Source organism: Neoarius graeffei, chromosome 5, assembly GCF_027579695.1.
Source record: "Neoarius graeffei isolate fNeoGra1 chromosome 5, fNeoGra1.pri, whole genome shotgun sequence".
Classification (NCBI taxonomy): domain Eukaryota; kingdom Metazoa; phylum Chordata; class Actinopteri; order Siluriformes; family Ariidae; genus Neoarius; species Neoarius graeffei.
This window is the reverse complement of record NC_083573.1, coordinates 40,019,571-40,034,548: the sequence shown is the minus strand read 5'-3', so window position 1 is coordinate 40,034,548 and position 14,978 is coordinate 40,019,571. Positions and strand designations below refer to the sequence as shown.

The 14,978-nt window shown below is 44.3% G+C and overlaps 1 protein-coding gene across 3 annotated transcripts; it reads left to right on the top strand.

Annotated features, from left to right (window-relative positions):
• The first annotated feature begins 1,237 nt into the window (after positions 1-1,237).
• Positions 1,238-10,817, top strand: si:dkeyp-69b9.6 (uncharacterized). 3 transcript variants are annotated; one of them, XR_009654719.1, is made up of 4 exons: positions 1,238-1,581; positions 3,902-4,116; positions 4,465-4,601; positions 6,932-7,018. XR_009654719.1 is itself a non-coding variant. In XM_060921680.1 (4 exons), exons 3-4 carry the CDS (start codon positions 4,738-4,740, stop codon positions 9,301-9,303), a joined length of 4,446 nt encoding a protein of 1,481 aa, XP_060777663.1. In that variant the 5' UTR covers positions 1,238-1,581; positions 3,902-4,116; positions 4,465-4,737; the 3' UTR covers positions 9,304-10,817. The 3 variants fall into 3 exon arrangements, 2 of the variants coding, with proteins under 2 accessions (XP_060777663.1, XP_060777664.1); XM_060921680.1 differs by having other exon boundaries at positions 4,465-6,811; positions 6,932-10,817; XM_060921681.1 differs by having other exon boundaries at positions 3,902-6,811; positions 6,932-10,817.
• The last annotated feature ends 4,161 nt before the right edge of the window (positions 10,818-14,978 follow it).

Here is a 14,978-nt window from a genome sequence, read left to right as displayed (position 1 = left end):
CAGTATTATGTTTAGATTTTTGCAGTATTATGTTTAGATTTTGTGCGGAGTTTGCATGTTCTCTCCGCGTCCGCGTGGGTTTCCTCCGGGTGCTCCGGTTTCCCCCACAGTCCAAAGACATGCAGGTTAGGTTAACTGGTGACTCTAAATTGACCGTAGGTGTGAATGTGAGTGTGAATGGTTGTCTGTGTCTATGTGTCAGCCCTGTGATGACCTGGCGACTTGTCCAGGGTGTACCCCGCCTTTCGCCCGTAGTCAGCTGGGATAGGCTCCAGCTCGCCTGCCCATTTCCAGCAACTCTCACTCCAGTGTTCTAATGGTACAATGTGTTTGCTCATTGCCTCAGAAGGCTAATGGAGGATTAGAAAACTCTTGTACAATCATGTTAGCACAGCTGAAAACAGTTGAGCTCTTTAGAGAAGCTATAAAACTGACCTTCCTTTGAGCAGATTGAGTTTCTGGAGCATCACATTTGTGGGGTCGATTAAATGCTCAAAATGGCCAGAAAAATGTCTTGACTATATTTTTTCTATTCATTTTACAACTTATGGTGGGAAATAAAAGTGTGACTTTTCATGGAAAACACAAAATTGTCTGGGTGACCCCAAACTTTTGAACGGTAGTGTATATAGTTTTGTTTTTTTATGATTGTGTGACACTTCATCAGACTGTGAGTCTGTGTTCACTGTCCACCTGGACACAAGCGGTGCAGGGGGAAAGAAAAGAGAAAAAAAAAGAAAAGAAAAAACAACCGAGGCGGCCATTTTGATGCGGACACGGGCTTTTACTCTGAGCTGTCACACCGTAATAAAATGGCCACTGCCTCGTTTACATCCCACGTTGTCAAAGTCTAACCGGTTATGGAAAAAATAAAATAAAATAGAATAAAAACACTGAAAATTTAACAACGTGCAAGAAAAAACAAACAAACTTTTTTTTTAAAAAAAATAATCCACTTCCTATCTTCATTACCGTAATAAACATGACTTAGCTAGCTTGCTTGCTAGCGCGCTATACAAATAGCAGCGAGCTGAGGCGAAAATCTAAACATAATACTGAATAAAACGTTTTTTTTTTTACAATATTATTACTCTGCTATTACGCTTTTTCCCTCCCAAAAAAAGAAAAATGGTATAAATGAAACGCAAAACGTAAACCACAGCCGACTAGCTAAACAAATTGCGCACTTAGCTTTGCACTAACCGGAAATATTCTAAAAAAAACCGGAAACGCCTGCTGGTGTTCACACGTCATTCGTTGCTTTTAAAAAAATTAGACGTTCTTAAATATTTTAGCCGACAAAAATAATATTAAAACATGCATCGGTTAAAAGCAGGCTTCTTGCTGTCGTTTAAAATAGAACCAAATTTGCGCTGCTCACGTTTAGGTGTTGGAAATAACGGACAAAGAGCTTTGTGTGTGTGAACGCAGCGAGCTCGCAGTGAGCATAAGGTCTAGCTATCGGGCTAACGATTGGAAAACAGCACGCAGAACAAGCGGGCATATGAGCAAGAGGGGCAGGGTGGGAGAGAGTAGCAGGCCCCGGTCATCTCTTTCCCAGTCTTAAAGATGGATGCATAGGTAAAAAAGGCCTGTTTTATTGTCTCCACTTTGATTTGTCGTGACGATGCGTTTTGCTGTGCGGACGTGTTGCTCCATGCTTTTGCAGATGTTTGGTTGCGCATCATGTTGTGATGATATAGCAGGCTGCTAGTGTTAGCCAGATGTTCTGCATGCTAACGACATGTTACCGACGGCGACGGTTTTGCGCCCGGCCGTGCTTTCTCTGCTTTAGCGCTCGACGGTGCGTGTGATGTGTGAGCGCTCGTTTTGGAGATGCGTGTCGGGTGGTTTGTTTGCTCCCGGTCGCGGTATCCAAACGGACATTTTCCTTTTGTGTGTGTGTGTGTGTGTGTGTGTGTGAGAGGCAGAGCGGCGGGGCAGAGGGAAGAATTCCTTGAAATTCACACCTCTCCCCGCGCGGATCCTCAGCATCATTTTTTCTTCTGCTTCTTCTTCTTCTCCTGTCGTGCACAATACGAGCAGCACATTAATGTGCAGGAATAAGTGCAGCTTGTGGAAATGCCTTCGCTCGGGTTTCTTGATTGTGCTGCGAAAATGAGCTGCACTTTTTCCCTCGGTTGTAGGACTGTGATGTGCTGACAGAAATCAGCCCCACATTTTTACTTTCTTATGAAACATGAAAAGCAGATAACTATATTACTAACCCAGGGCAATATATTCTACCCTGTCTGAGGCAAGAGAACACCAAACAGTACTCAAAAGCATACATTTACTTTGGGGTTTCAACCAGTTTGTGTTTTATATATACATTATATATATATATATATATATATATATATATATATATATATATATAGGGGCGGCGTAGTGGTTAGCACTGTCGCCTCACCGCAAGAAGGTCCGGGTTCGAGCCCCGTAGCCGGCGAGGGCCTTTCTGTGCGGAGTTTGCATGTTCTCCCCGTGTCCGCGTGGGTTTCCTCCGGGTGCTCCGGCTTCCCCTACAGTCCAAAGACATGCCGGTTAGGTTAACTGGTGACTCTAAATTGACCGTGAGTGTGAATGGTTGTCTGTGTCTATGTGTCAGCCCTGTGATGACCTGGCGACTTGTCCAGGGTGTACCCCGCCTTTCGCCCGTAGTCAGCTGGGATGGGCTCCAGCTTGCCTGCGACCCTGTAGAACAGGATAAAGCGGCTAGAGATAATGAGATGAGAGGAGAAAAAAAAAGAGGGAAAAAATTATTTTAATCTTCAAAAGCGTGCGCAGACTTGTGTCACTTATCCACACCGATTCATGTAAAATACTTTGTTTTGAAATCGATAAAATAAATCACAATTCCGGGCGACATGGTGGTGTCGCCTCACAGCAAGACGGTCCTGGGTTCGAGGCCGGCGACGGCCTTTCTGTGCAGAGTTTGCATGTTCTCCCTGTGTCCGCGTGGGTTTCCTCCGGGTGCTCCGGTTTCCCCCACAGTCCAAAGACATGCAGGTTAGGTTAACTGGTGACTCTAAATTGACCGTAGGTGTGAATGTGTGTGTGAATGGTTGTCTGTGTCTATGTGTCAGCCCTGCGATGACCTGGCGACTTGTCCAGGGTGTACCCCGCCTTTCGCCCATGGTCAGCTGGGATAGGCTCCAGCTTGCCTGCGACCCTGTAGAACAGGATAAAGCGGCTACAGATAACGGATGGATGGAAATCACAATTCCATCTTACCTTTGAATAGTTTAAGACCAAAGTTCGTAGTATCTTTAGTGTTTTTAGGAACAGCATTTTCTTTCATAATTTCATAAAATCATAATTCTTCCTCGCTTCCTGTGACAAAGCGATTGACGGGCGTTTTGCCGAATCGTTCGAGGCGATTATCGAGAAATAGTCCGAATTACTCAACCAATCAGCGTGCATGATTTCCTATGCGTATTTATACTAAATTACAAGCTATCATTTATTATGAGCATTACATTATTTACATTATATATATTTAATAAAGAATATGCCATTTTATGATTACTTTTTGACATGAAAACAAAGATCTCTACATATTCCTGCACAAAAACAAATCACTTTATGGTTCACTGATGTTCAGGTTCTGCAAATACACTGCCACTGTTTCTGTATTTGTTGTCACGTGCAGCGTTTCAGGGTTTTATGGATAGGGCTCTCGACTCCACTTGCAATCCCGGTATAGATTTTCCTGATAGTTTATCTGCTCTGTCATCCCAAATCCAGTGTATCAGCTATTTATCAACCCTTTCATTAGTTAAATGAGGCTTGTAGGGGCAGGGGAAAAAAATTTAAACTGCACAGAGCAGTGGGGAGCTGCTCAAGGAATCAGTTGACTTCACACATTTACATTTATATTCACTCTTTTTCTGTCTCGCAGTGAGAAGAGGATTGGTGTGGAGAAACGTCCCATGCATCTGAGAGTAATTTCTTCAACAATGGAAAAGATGCCAAGCATATTTGCTGAAACACAGAAAAGGAATTGCATATCACTTGGGCTTGAATGGATTTAAATATTAGCAATCTTTGACTGTAATGAACTAACACATGGAACTTGGAGAAATCTGTCCATATCTAGGATGGTCATGAACTCAAGTATGTAACCAAGAAAAGTCTTATCTAGTCAACTTGGTTTTGTTTCATAACAAACGCATCAATAAGCACTTTCAAAATGTGAAAATAAAGTGTCACCATATGTGAATTACACATCTTCTCACTTACATTACATAAAAGACCAAATCAAATCCATTAACATTAATGACGGACTGACCAATGTGCAATTCAAGGAAAACATTACTGACAAGGATACTGATGAAAGAAAAGAACCGAAAAGAAAGACAACTTCTTAACCACAGACAATGACTCGAGTAACCGTCAAGCACTAAAGCACAGAACTGTTAAAGACTCAAAAATCAAATCCAGCCTTTGAATTGTGTGTTGCAGAACTTTGGAATATCACTATCCATACCGAAAATCCCTTCTACGCTGCAGCATCTGCTTGGCACAACTGGCTATAAAGTGGGAACAGTTGGTGATTGTCAGCTAACTGCAGATCAGTTCAAAGCAGGCCATACACAAGGGTGAGTTGAAACAGGTTAGAGCAACAACAGTGATTGTCATTGTAACACCTCATCTGGCAATTTTAGTGTGATTGTTGTTACTGCTCCTAGAGCAGAAGGTGTTGCCATAGCACACCCATGTTTCAGTAACTGGGAAATGTTCCAGTTTGGAAAATACAATGTGGACATCATAGAGATGCTGAGTGGACACCAAGCCCATCAGTTCAAAGGTCTTGGATTAGAGCGACAACTACAACACCAGCAGCAAGTGCAGCTTCACCAGCACCAGTTGCAGCAGCAACAGCAGCAGCAAGTAGAAACCTCTGGGGCTATTCTGTCTGGACTTGGCTTAGGCCCATTGCAAGGACCTAGAAGCAGTGCCTTTTCTGATTCTGCATCAATTTTTGCAAAAATGAGTGCACCTCCCCCTCCTCTACAGCAGCAGTCACTGTCTTCGTCTTCACAAAGTTCAAGGAAGTCAAGCAAAATGTCTGGGAGTAGTAGCAGTGGAGGAAGTCACGTGAGTGGGTATCCTCAGTTTTTGCGTTCATTTCATCCAGCTGAGGCTGCCCTTGCACAAGAACAGCTACATCCAGGAGTTGGGCGATTTGACCATTTTGCGGGCGGTAGTGGAAGTGGAGGAAGTGCAGGAGGAATTGGAGGACTAGTATCATCTGTTCCACCTCCACCTCCCCCATTACATCCTGGCCTCTCTGTTCCCCAAGCATCCCCTGGACCATCCTCCTCTTCCCCATCTCCTTCAAGTTCTAGCTCCAACAACCCTTCCAGCACTAGTGCAGTAACTTCCCTTGGTCACCAATTGACAGGAGCTCAGTCTGATGCACGGAGCTTGCATCAACAGTTTAGTTGCATGCTAGCTGCTAATCAATATTTTCTCTCTGGAGTACCAGCCAATTCCAGTCTAGAGCAATTTTTGGTACAGCAAGGAAGCCACAACCATCTAGGTCTTGAATCAAGTTCAGGTCTCGCTCCACCTCCTGCTCTCCACTCCTCACACACACATAGCCACTCAACTACCTTGCCCCAGCCACAACAGCCACCACCACAACAACAGCAGCTGCCCACTCACACTCTGTCACACCCCCATCCACATCACCCTCTTCATTCCTCATCTCAACCTTCCTCATTAAGCAGTTTTGACTTTCAAGGGATCCCTGTCCTCTCCTCAAACCAGCTAGCATCTCTGATGCAACAGGAAACTGGTTTACCACTTCCACTGCCCTTACATTTGTCCCTCTCCAAGGATGAAGGGAAAGTAGACAGTGCAATAGGAGGAAGTGGAAGTGGAGGAGGCAGGAGAAAGAAAGCGATGGCTGGGTACTTGCCACAGCGGAAGACTGATGGCAGCAGTAATGCTAGCAGCAGCAATAGTCATGGCTCTGCAAATCATAACTCCAGCAGTAGTAGCACGTCAGGGGGTCTTAGCCAAGATGCTACATCCGGCCTTGGTGTAGGTGGCCGTGTTGGTATGTCAGGACTTGGTAGAGATCCTCCTTCCCACCTAACCCCCCCATCTTCCTCTTCAATTGTGTCATCATCCTCTTCCTCTGCTCCCACTTCTACATCCGCATCAGTTCTGGTGACAAACAGTTCTAAACCAGACAGTCATAGTTCCATGCACCCTCGTTCATCTCAACATGAACCCGAACCACTTTATCATTGTGGAGAGTGTGGAAAAACTTTCACTCATCTATCCAGTTTGCGCAGGCACTTACGCAGTCATGAGTTGACCACTGCAGGCACAGCAGGCACAAGAAGTAACGTTGTAAATCCTGTTTTGCATCCTGCTGATCCAAGTATCCCTCACTCAACCCAGGATGGTTCAGCATCATCCTTATGCCAAAGTCCTGACAAGACGTTCCATTGCTCAGATTGTGGAAAAGGATTTAAAAAAAAGGGACACCTGCTTCAGCATGGTGTCATCCACTCTGGCGCACGACCGTTTGCCTGCAGTACTTGTAGCCGTGCTTTTAATCGGCGTGAGTCCCTCACCCGTCATGAAAAGATACACGAAGAGAAGCCTTTTCGTTGTCCAGCTTGTGGCCGCTGTTTCCGTGAGAGTACCTCTTTGTTGAACCATGCAGCCTCAGGCACTTGTGGCAAATCAGGCAGAGGACCAAGACCGAAGAGTGATAGTAGCAACTCTATAGTTGGTGGCAAGAACAGTAAGACAGGGGCTTCCAGTGATGGAATGGTAACTAGTGCAGTGGGTGAGTCACATATTTATCTTACAGGATAGTATGTGTGTGCGCCAAATAAAGTTGTGCTGTATGATGTGCTAAGGGGATATTTGTATATGCAGCATTCATACTGTTTGATTTGTCATGCAGGGTCTTACCGGAGTGATGGTTACAATAACTTCAAAGACCAGCGCTCTCAAGGCAACCTTTATGCTGGAACATCCTCATGTGGTGGAGGCATAGCAGGGCCAGCACTAAGAAAAGCACCTTTAGCTCCTACTCTGCACCCACACCCACAAAGCCAAAGCCAGCAGCTTCACCAACAGCACCCACATTTACCCCTCTCTGCTCTGCTGGATGATTCTGAAGATGATGTTACAAGCTCTGTCAATAATGCTATTTCTGCTATCACTGCTGCAGCAAATTGCATGACTGGTGAGCTTAACAATAGTGGTCGGGGAGACGATAGAAGAGATATAATTGGGGGACTACTTGGAGGTCTTGGACTAGGCCCTCTTGGTTCACCCGGTGGTCCGTCTTCAACATCCGGAATGGATAAATCATTTCGAGGTGGTGAAAACCAGGATACCCTGGCACTTCACCAACAGTCAATCCAACAGACACCAGGTGGAAAGCCCAAACGCCCTCGGAAGCCTCGTAAAAAGAAGGAACCTGGGGCACCAGGTGCAGAGCCTCCCAAAAGGCGTCAGTCCTCCCAGAGAACAGTGGGGGGTTTAGGGGATGTCAGACCATATTTGTGCAGCATCTGTGGTCGAGGATTCGCAAGAAGAGAAACTCTACGAAGGCATGACAGAATTCACACCGGAGAAAAGCCTCATCACTGTACGGTGTGCGGCAAATACTTTCGCGAGGCTTTTCACCTTAGTAAGCATCACACCGTGCATTCTGGAGAGAAAAACTATAAATGTCTTCTTTGTGGAAAGGATTTTGGATATGCCCAGAGCCTTAAGAGACATGGAAAGCTACACCAGAAAGGGGAAATGGAAGAAGTACCTACAACACCTGGAGGAGAAAACCTTAACGCTTACCCAGCTCCTGGTGGAAGCATGATCCAAGGTGGTCAAGGTAACTCTTCATTCTATCCATATCCACAAGATGTTAAACCCCAAGGGTCAAATCCCCATCCTCCTCCCAGACTTTACACGTGTGCTATATGTTGGAAGTCTTTCCGTCATCACTTCCATCTTACTGCACATCATCAAACAGTGCACGAAGGCGGAGGTGACAAGCTATTTTCTTGTGAGGTGTGTGGGAAGGCCTTCGCATATTCCAACAGCCTTACAAGACACAGGCTGTCTCAGCATGGCCTAGCCCGTACTGGACAAGGAACACCTCAAGGGAGCACTAGTGTCACTGGAGAAGACAGCAATGTTACTGGCTCAGTATCTGAGAGCGAAGCAGCCACAAATGCTTTGCTCCAGCTCGCACCCACTGGTGGAAGCCAAGGAGAAGAGGAATCTCACAGTGGCGTTCTTCACAGTCACCAGCATGCTCCACCACAACCACAAGCTGGGTACTCACCTCTTTTCTATGATGCCAGTACATCTCTCCCGTCCTCCTCTAATGCCACACCATACTCCCAGCCTCTGCCTTCAAGTTCCTCCCTACAATCTCATCAGCACACAGGAGTAAAAGGCGAGCCCATGTATCAAGCCGGCCAGAGACATACACTCAACCCGAACTTACCTGTCCACCCCCTTGCTCTGCCTCCAGCTGAGCAACATCAGCACCATTCTCTCACCCAGCAACATCCAACTAATGTCCAGCCACACCACCACCACAGCTTTCACAGCGAAGAAGAACTAAGACGACGCAAGAAAAAAAAAAAAAGACGGAACGGGAGAGAGAAGATAGGCTACGAATGGGGTCAGACCACAAAAATGGACGGGGTACAGATGGATCTCTCAGCTGGGGAAAGGAAGAAAAATGAGAAGAGAAAGCTTCAGAAAAGAATGAGAAAAGCATTTCGTAGAAGGCAACGTAAATTTAGGAAAAAAATGGCTATGCTTTTGAGGATTAGAAGAGGTAGTGGCGGAAGCAGAGTTGTGTATGAACTAAGCCCTTCAGGAGGACTGGAACTATATAGACTGCTTTCTTTTCAAGTTCCTCTGAAACGATTCCCTTGTCCCTTCTGTTTTCTCACAACATTTTCACGACGAGCAGCACTTATGGTCCACATAGCAGCTAGACATTGCCCAAGAGTCAGTTACCCTTCGGGTCGATTAAAATGTGCAGTTTGTGGAAAACAATCTCGCAAATTACTTTCAGCCCTTATTCATAGAAGCTCTCACTTATCTAATAGAGCATTTTCCTGTAAACGCTGTCCTTCTCGTTTCTGGAACGCAGCACTCCTCACAAGACACAAAAGAACTTGCCGGGGAAAACTGACAGAACTGACACGAGGGAGTGCTCTTTGTTTGAAATTGACAACAGGAAAAATCTTTAAAAGAGGGGACAGTAAAAGGAATATTTCAACCCTGCAAATACAGTACAGTCACTGAGTGTGCTTCGTTAATCTTAATGACTTCAGTATGTAGAAGCAAGATGGACATTGTATTTTGCATGACAAAAATAGAGACTAAGGCTTGGTATCTGACCGTCAGAAGGTCGGTTGATTGCTCTTAGTTTATTCTTTTCTACTTAACCATCATGGGTTCCTCACATAAATTGAACTTCCAAACTGAACCGCTCCAAGCAAAATAACGAATGCTTTGCAAATGTCTTTTATAAAGATACCAACATAACAAACCCCAACTGAGTCTGCAAAAGGGTCTTATACAATTTTATGTGTTGAGCAACATCTTGGCTCCTTCACTGACATTAGGTGAATTTGTAGTCATTTTACTAATACGGTATTTCCCTTAATGGTAATACTCACTGTAAGTCAGCAGTTGCTCTGTAGAATTATTCTGTCGCTGGTATGTATAATGTGTAGTTCACTTAGAACAAGTGTGGGGATTTGATCTTTGTAACAATGCGTTAGTAGCATAAGAAGAAAAGAAAGACGGTATTAGGAAGGTCAGTGTTTTGTTCAAATCTGTGCATGTTGAGCACTGGTCTTAATGTGTTGGATGAGTGTTGATTATTGGATGGTTCCACATTAAATACAATCGGAAATGTATAACATGAAATTGGAAGAAAAAAAAGATCCCCAGATTTTTCCTTTTTAACCTTCATCTTCATGCTATTAAGTGAGGGGATCAGAAGGAATGTATCCATCTTGGGAGTGAAAACTAGCATGAAGAAGGAAGGATTAGCACTTCAATTGGAAAAGGCTTTCAGAAAGAATAAACAACAATAACACCCCCCCCCCCCCCAAACATATGCAGCCCTGTTCATTGAGAGCTACTTTACGTGCATAATTTATTTCTTTAACCAACCATAACACAACATCAGAGTATTTCCGAGCATCCAGATGACTGAGAAATGCGGGTTAGACCCGTGTTCCGTAGTAAATTACGGTGGGAAATGAGTTCTGCAGGAGTAGCTCTCGAGGAACAGATTCAAAGACACCATAATAACAATATAATTCAATATCTACATCAAGAATGAGGCAACAAAGCCTGTTCAATTTGAAATTTCACCTATTGGAGTGGTGAAACTTTTATATATAGAGTCTAAGGTAGAATTAGGAATCAACAAGTGTACTGTAATGTAAATTGTGTCAATATTTTATTATTGTTATGATTTTTTAAACAAAGGTGAAATATGTTTTTATCATAGGTACACTGCAGGTAGTTTGGAATGATAGTGGAAGTTATCACTTTCATATCTTACTTAATGTATTATGTGTCGGACATAGTCTGCCCACTTGCCAACTATAAAAGCATCCCTTATACTTTTCTCTTAATTTGTTATGTAGTGAGGCCATACTACCCATAGCTCATGTTTTTGTTTTTTTTTTGAGAATAATAAGTAAATCAACAAGTATGTTTCTATCACTTTATTTACCTATAATAAGCTGGTTGTTGATGATACCCAAGCATTTAATAAAATTTCAAAATCTTATATCGTTTATTCTGTTGTTACAGCATTTTTTTCTCAATTTGTCAAAATACCACTCTTTTTTCCCCCATATACATCCATCCATTATCTGTAGCCGTTTATCCTGTGTAGGGTCGCAGGCAAGCTGGAGCCTATCCCAGCTGACGATAGCTATGGGCGAGAGGCGGGGTACACCCTGGACAAGTCGCCAAGTTATAGCAGGGCTGACACATAGAGACAAACAACCATTCACACTCACATTCACACCTACGGTCAATTTAGAGTGGCCAGTTAGCCTAACCTGCATGTCTTTGGACTGTGGGGGAAACCGGAGCACCCGGAGGAAACCCACGCGGACACGGGGAGAACATGCAAACTACGCACAGAAAGGCCCCCGTCGAACACTGGGCTCGAACCCAGAACCTTCTCGGTGTGAGGCGACAGCGCTAACCACTACACCACCGTGCCGCCCCCCAGATACAGCTCTAAACAAATTGCACCCATATGTTCAGGTTCTTTCTCAGGTCTATTAATTAGTCATTAGAAGAGAGAGTATAATTTATCTTTCCACAACCACAAGCAAGTAAACTGTCAGAAGAGATTATCTTTCTACTTGTAACTTATGCTCACTTCTACAAATCTGACCACATGGGCAACATTTTATGTTTCAGTAATGATTACAAAAGGCATCCTTTCCAAGTTGTCAGACACTCATACATATTGTCGTCTCATCTCATCTCATCATCTCTAGCTGCTTTATCCTGTTCTACAAGGTCGCAGGCAAGCTGGAGCCTATCCCAGCTGACTACGGGCGAAAGGCGGGGTGCACCCTGGACAAGTCGCCAGGTCATCACAGGGCTGACACAGAGACACAGACAACCATTCACACTCACATTCACACCTACGGTCAATTTAGAGCCACCAGTTAACCTAACCTGCATGTCTTTGGACTGTGGGGGAAACCGGAGCACCCGGAGAAAACCCACGCGGACACGGGGAGAACATGCAAACTCCACACAGAAAGGCCCTCGCCGGCCACGGGGCTCGAACCCGGACCCTCTTGCTGTGAGGCGACAGTGCTAACCACTACACCACCGTGCCGCCCACATATTTTCGTAATCAGCTAAATATTCAGACGTTATTTTGGAAATAGACTTTTTCACAAATTCTGTATGACTTCTTCTTTTGTTAACATCAGAAAAACGCCCCTGCGAGGTAATCAGCTTCAGGCACTAAATGGGGTTCTGCGTCAGAAACCGGAAGAAGAGAAAGGTAAAACAGTGAGTGTAAAAACAATCATTTTCTAGAGTTTCTGTAGAGTTATTGAGGTAAACAGGCACAGGTGTATCTCTGCAGGGATCCTTCCCATGTTGTAAGACACTTATAATAACATTATGAGCTTGTCAGCGGTGAAAACAAGCAGTTTACTTGGATGTGGATGTTTGCCCCATAGGATTATGTTGTATAGCCGCTTTACAGTTGCCGGTTTGTGTTCTAACTCAAGGGTTCTCAACCTTTTCTACTGTAAGGCCCAGCTATTCATACTTCAAACGAGTCGGGGCCCATTAAAAAAGATCCCCAATTATTCTGTCTCCTCTATTCTATTAGAATCTAATAATCTATTGTAACGTGTATCAATGGGATGCAACTTCACTCCCTGTTACAGATGGGAGCCCAGGAATTAAATAAATACAATAAAAACAAACTTTTTTAATTGTAGGTATTGTATTTAAAACTGTACGGATGTGCCAGAAGCCAAACCATGCATGCAGGGCATTCTCAGCCAAAAGGGATTAATGATCCAAAAGTGGAGTCTGGTCCATTAACACAAGAACTTATTGCCATGTTTGTGTCCAGCAAACAAGCAAGATATTAAAACCGAGAAGTACACTCAGAAGCAGTGGATATAGAAACCACTCAATGGGATAGATCCTTACATGCTAACAAAGAATGATTTTTCCTATGAGTTGGAAAATTATCCATCTGTTGAGTTCCCCGACATCTCAAACTACCTGGTGCTGCAGACGGACAAACAGATGAAAACCTGGAAGAGCATGGAGGAGTACGACTTTTTATACGTGGCTGGGTTAAAGATCTGGGGATCAGGACACTACAAGATAGACGGTGGTAGACGGATCTAAGTGCAGGAAGCGTGTTTATTAGCAGGCGTGATATTTTCAAAAACAAAAGCAAAACAGAAAGCAGAATCATAAAGCAGAGTATTTAAACAGTATTATAAACATGGCGGGAAGCAAACATGACAGTAATAATGATAATACTTTGCAAAGCCTCTGTGAAAAGTGTCCATATCTGCATGTTCTGAATACGCTCAAATCAGTATCAGGTGTTTCCCATAGCGACCAGGTCCCAGCAGTGCGCACAACGCTTCAATTTAGCAAACAAAATTTGCTTCAAAATTAACAAAATTAGTTTCAACTTGAAAAAAGAAATCGCAGCCCACTAGAGGGTGCTTCGCGACCCACTAATGGGCCACGGCCCAGTGGTTGAGGAACACTTCCAACTCAGTACTGTTATTTATTTATTTATTTATTTATTTTTGTTCCTGGTAAAAATATAGATGAAAATATAGAAAATAGGGTTAAAAAATTGAGAAGTTTCCTTTTAATACCCTGCTTTATGCCTTGCAGTCATGAGCTTTATGACAGTATTATAAAGCTCCAGCTCTGCTTAAATCTTAACCCACATAATCTTTTTAGTAGTTCTTGAAGAAATTGCTTAGAGTCTCATTCCTTTCCTTCCTCCTTCATCCATTATCCGTAACCGCTTATCCTGTGCAAGGTCGCGGGCAAGCTGGAGCCTATCCCAGCTGACTATGGGCGAGAGGCGGGGTACACCCTGGACAAGTCGCCAGGTCATCACAGGGCTGACACAAAGAGACAAACAACCATTCACGCTCACATTCACACCTACGGTCAATTTAGAGCCACCAATTAACCTAACCTGCATGTCTTTGGACTGTGGGGGGAAACTGGAGCACCTGGAGGAAACCCAGGCAGACACGGGCAGAACATGCAAACTCCATCCATCCATTATCTCTAGCCGCTTTATCCTGTTCTACAGGGTTGCAGGCAAGCTGGAGCCTATTCCAGCTGACTATGGGCGAAAGGCGGGGTACACCCTGGACAAGTCGCCAGATCATCGCAGGGCTGACACATAGACACAGACAACCATTCACACTCACATTCACACCTACGGTCAATTTAGAGTCACCAGTTAACCTAACCTGCATGTCTTTGGACTGTGGGGGAAACCGGAGCACCCGGAGGAAACCCACATGGACATGGGGAGAACATGCAAACTCTGCACAGAAAGGCCCACTGGGCTCGAACCCGGAACCTTCTTGCTGTGAGGCGACAGCGCTAACAACTACACCACCGTGCCACCTTAATGCAGACATCTCATCTCATCTCATCTCATTATCTGTAGCCGCTTTATCCTGTTCTACAGGGTCGCAGGCAAGCTGGAGCCTATCCCAGCTGACTACGGGCGAAAGGCGGGGTACACCGTGGACAAGTCGCCAGGTCATCGCAGGGCTGACACATAGACACAGACAACCATTCACACTCACATTCACACCTACGGTCAATTTAGAGTCACCAGTTAACCTAACCTGCATGTCTTTGGACTGTGGGGGAAACCGGAGCACCCGGAGGAAACCCACGCGGACACGGGGAGAACATGCAAACTCCGCACAGAAAGGCCCACTGGGCTCGAACCCGGAACCTTCTTGCTGTGAGGCGACAGCGCTAACCACTACACCACCGTGCCACCTTAATGCAGACATATAATAGCTAACTCAGTGAGTGTACTACCTGGGAACACATCAGAAATCCCTTCATCATTATTTGCGATTTGAAGTTGCACATCCCTACTTTAACCACATGATGGCAGAATAAGGATTACTTATTTTTATGTTAAATTCCAAGAAAACATGATTCCATTCTTTCTATGTGCTTACATTAGAGGAAATTCAGTCTGCAGGGCGACACAGCAGTCATTTTTAAAATGTAAAAAGCATGTAGGTCATTAGTTCTTAGGGAGTGCATGAAGGATTAATTTATTTGAGATTAAAACAGGGCCATGTCTATAGCAGGATGACTGTCAACACTGATAGTGAGTGGGAATAGATAGATTTTAATAGATTATATATTTAATATACATTGAATAAATT

Bases quoted from the DNA above. Each gene is read 5' to 3' on its own strand.
- si:dkeyp-69b9.6 (XM_060921680.1), top strand. From the start codon at position 4,738: ATGTTCCAGTTTGGAAAATACAATGTGGACATCATAGAGATGCTGAGT. The intron at 6,812-6,931 runs GTGAGTCACATA...TTTGTCATGCAG, and splicing joins AATGGTAACTAGTGCAGTGG to GGTCTTACCGGAGTGATGGT.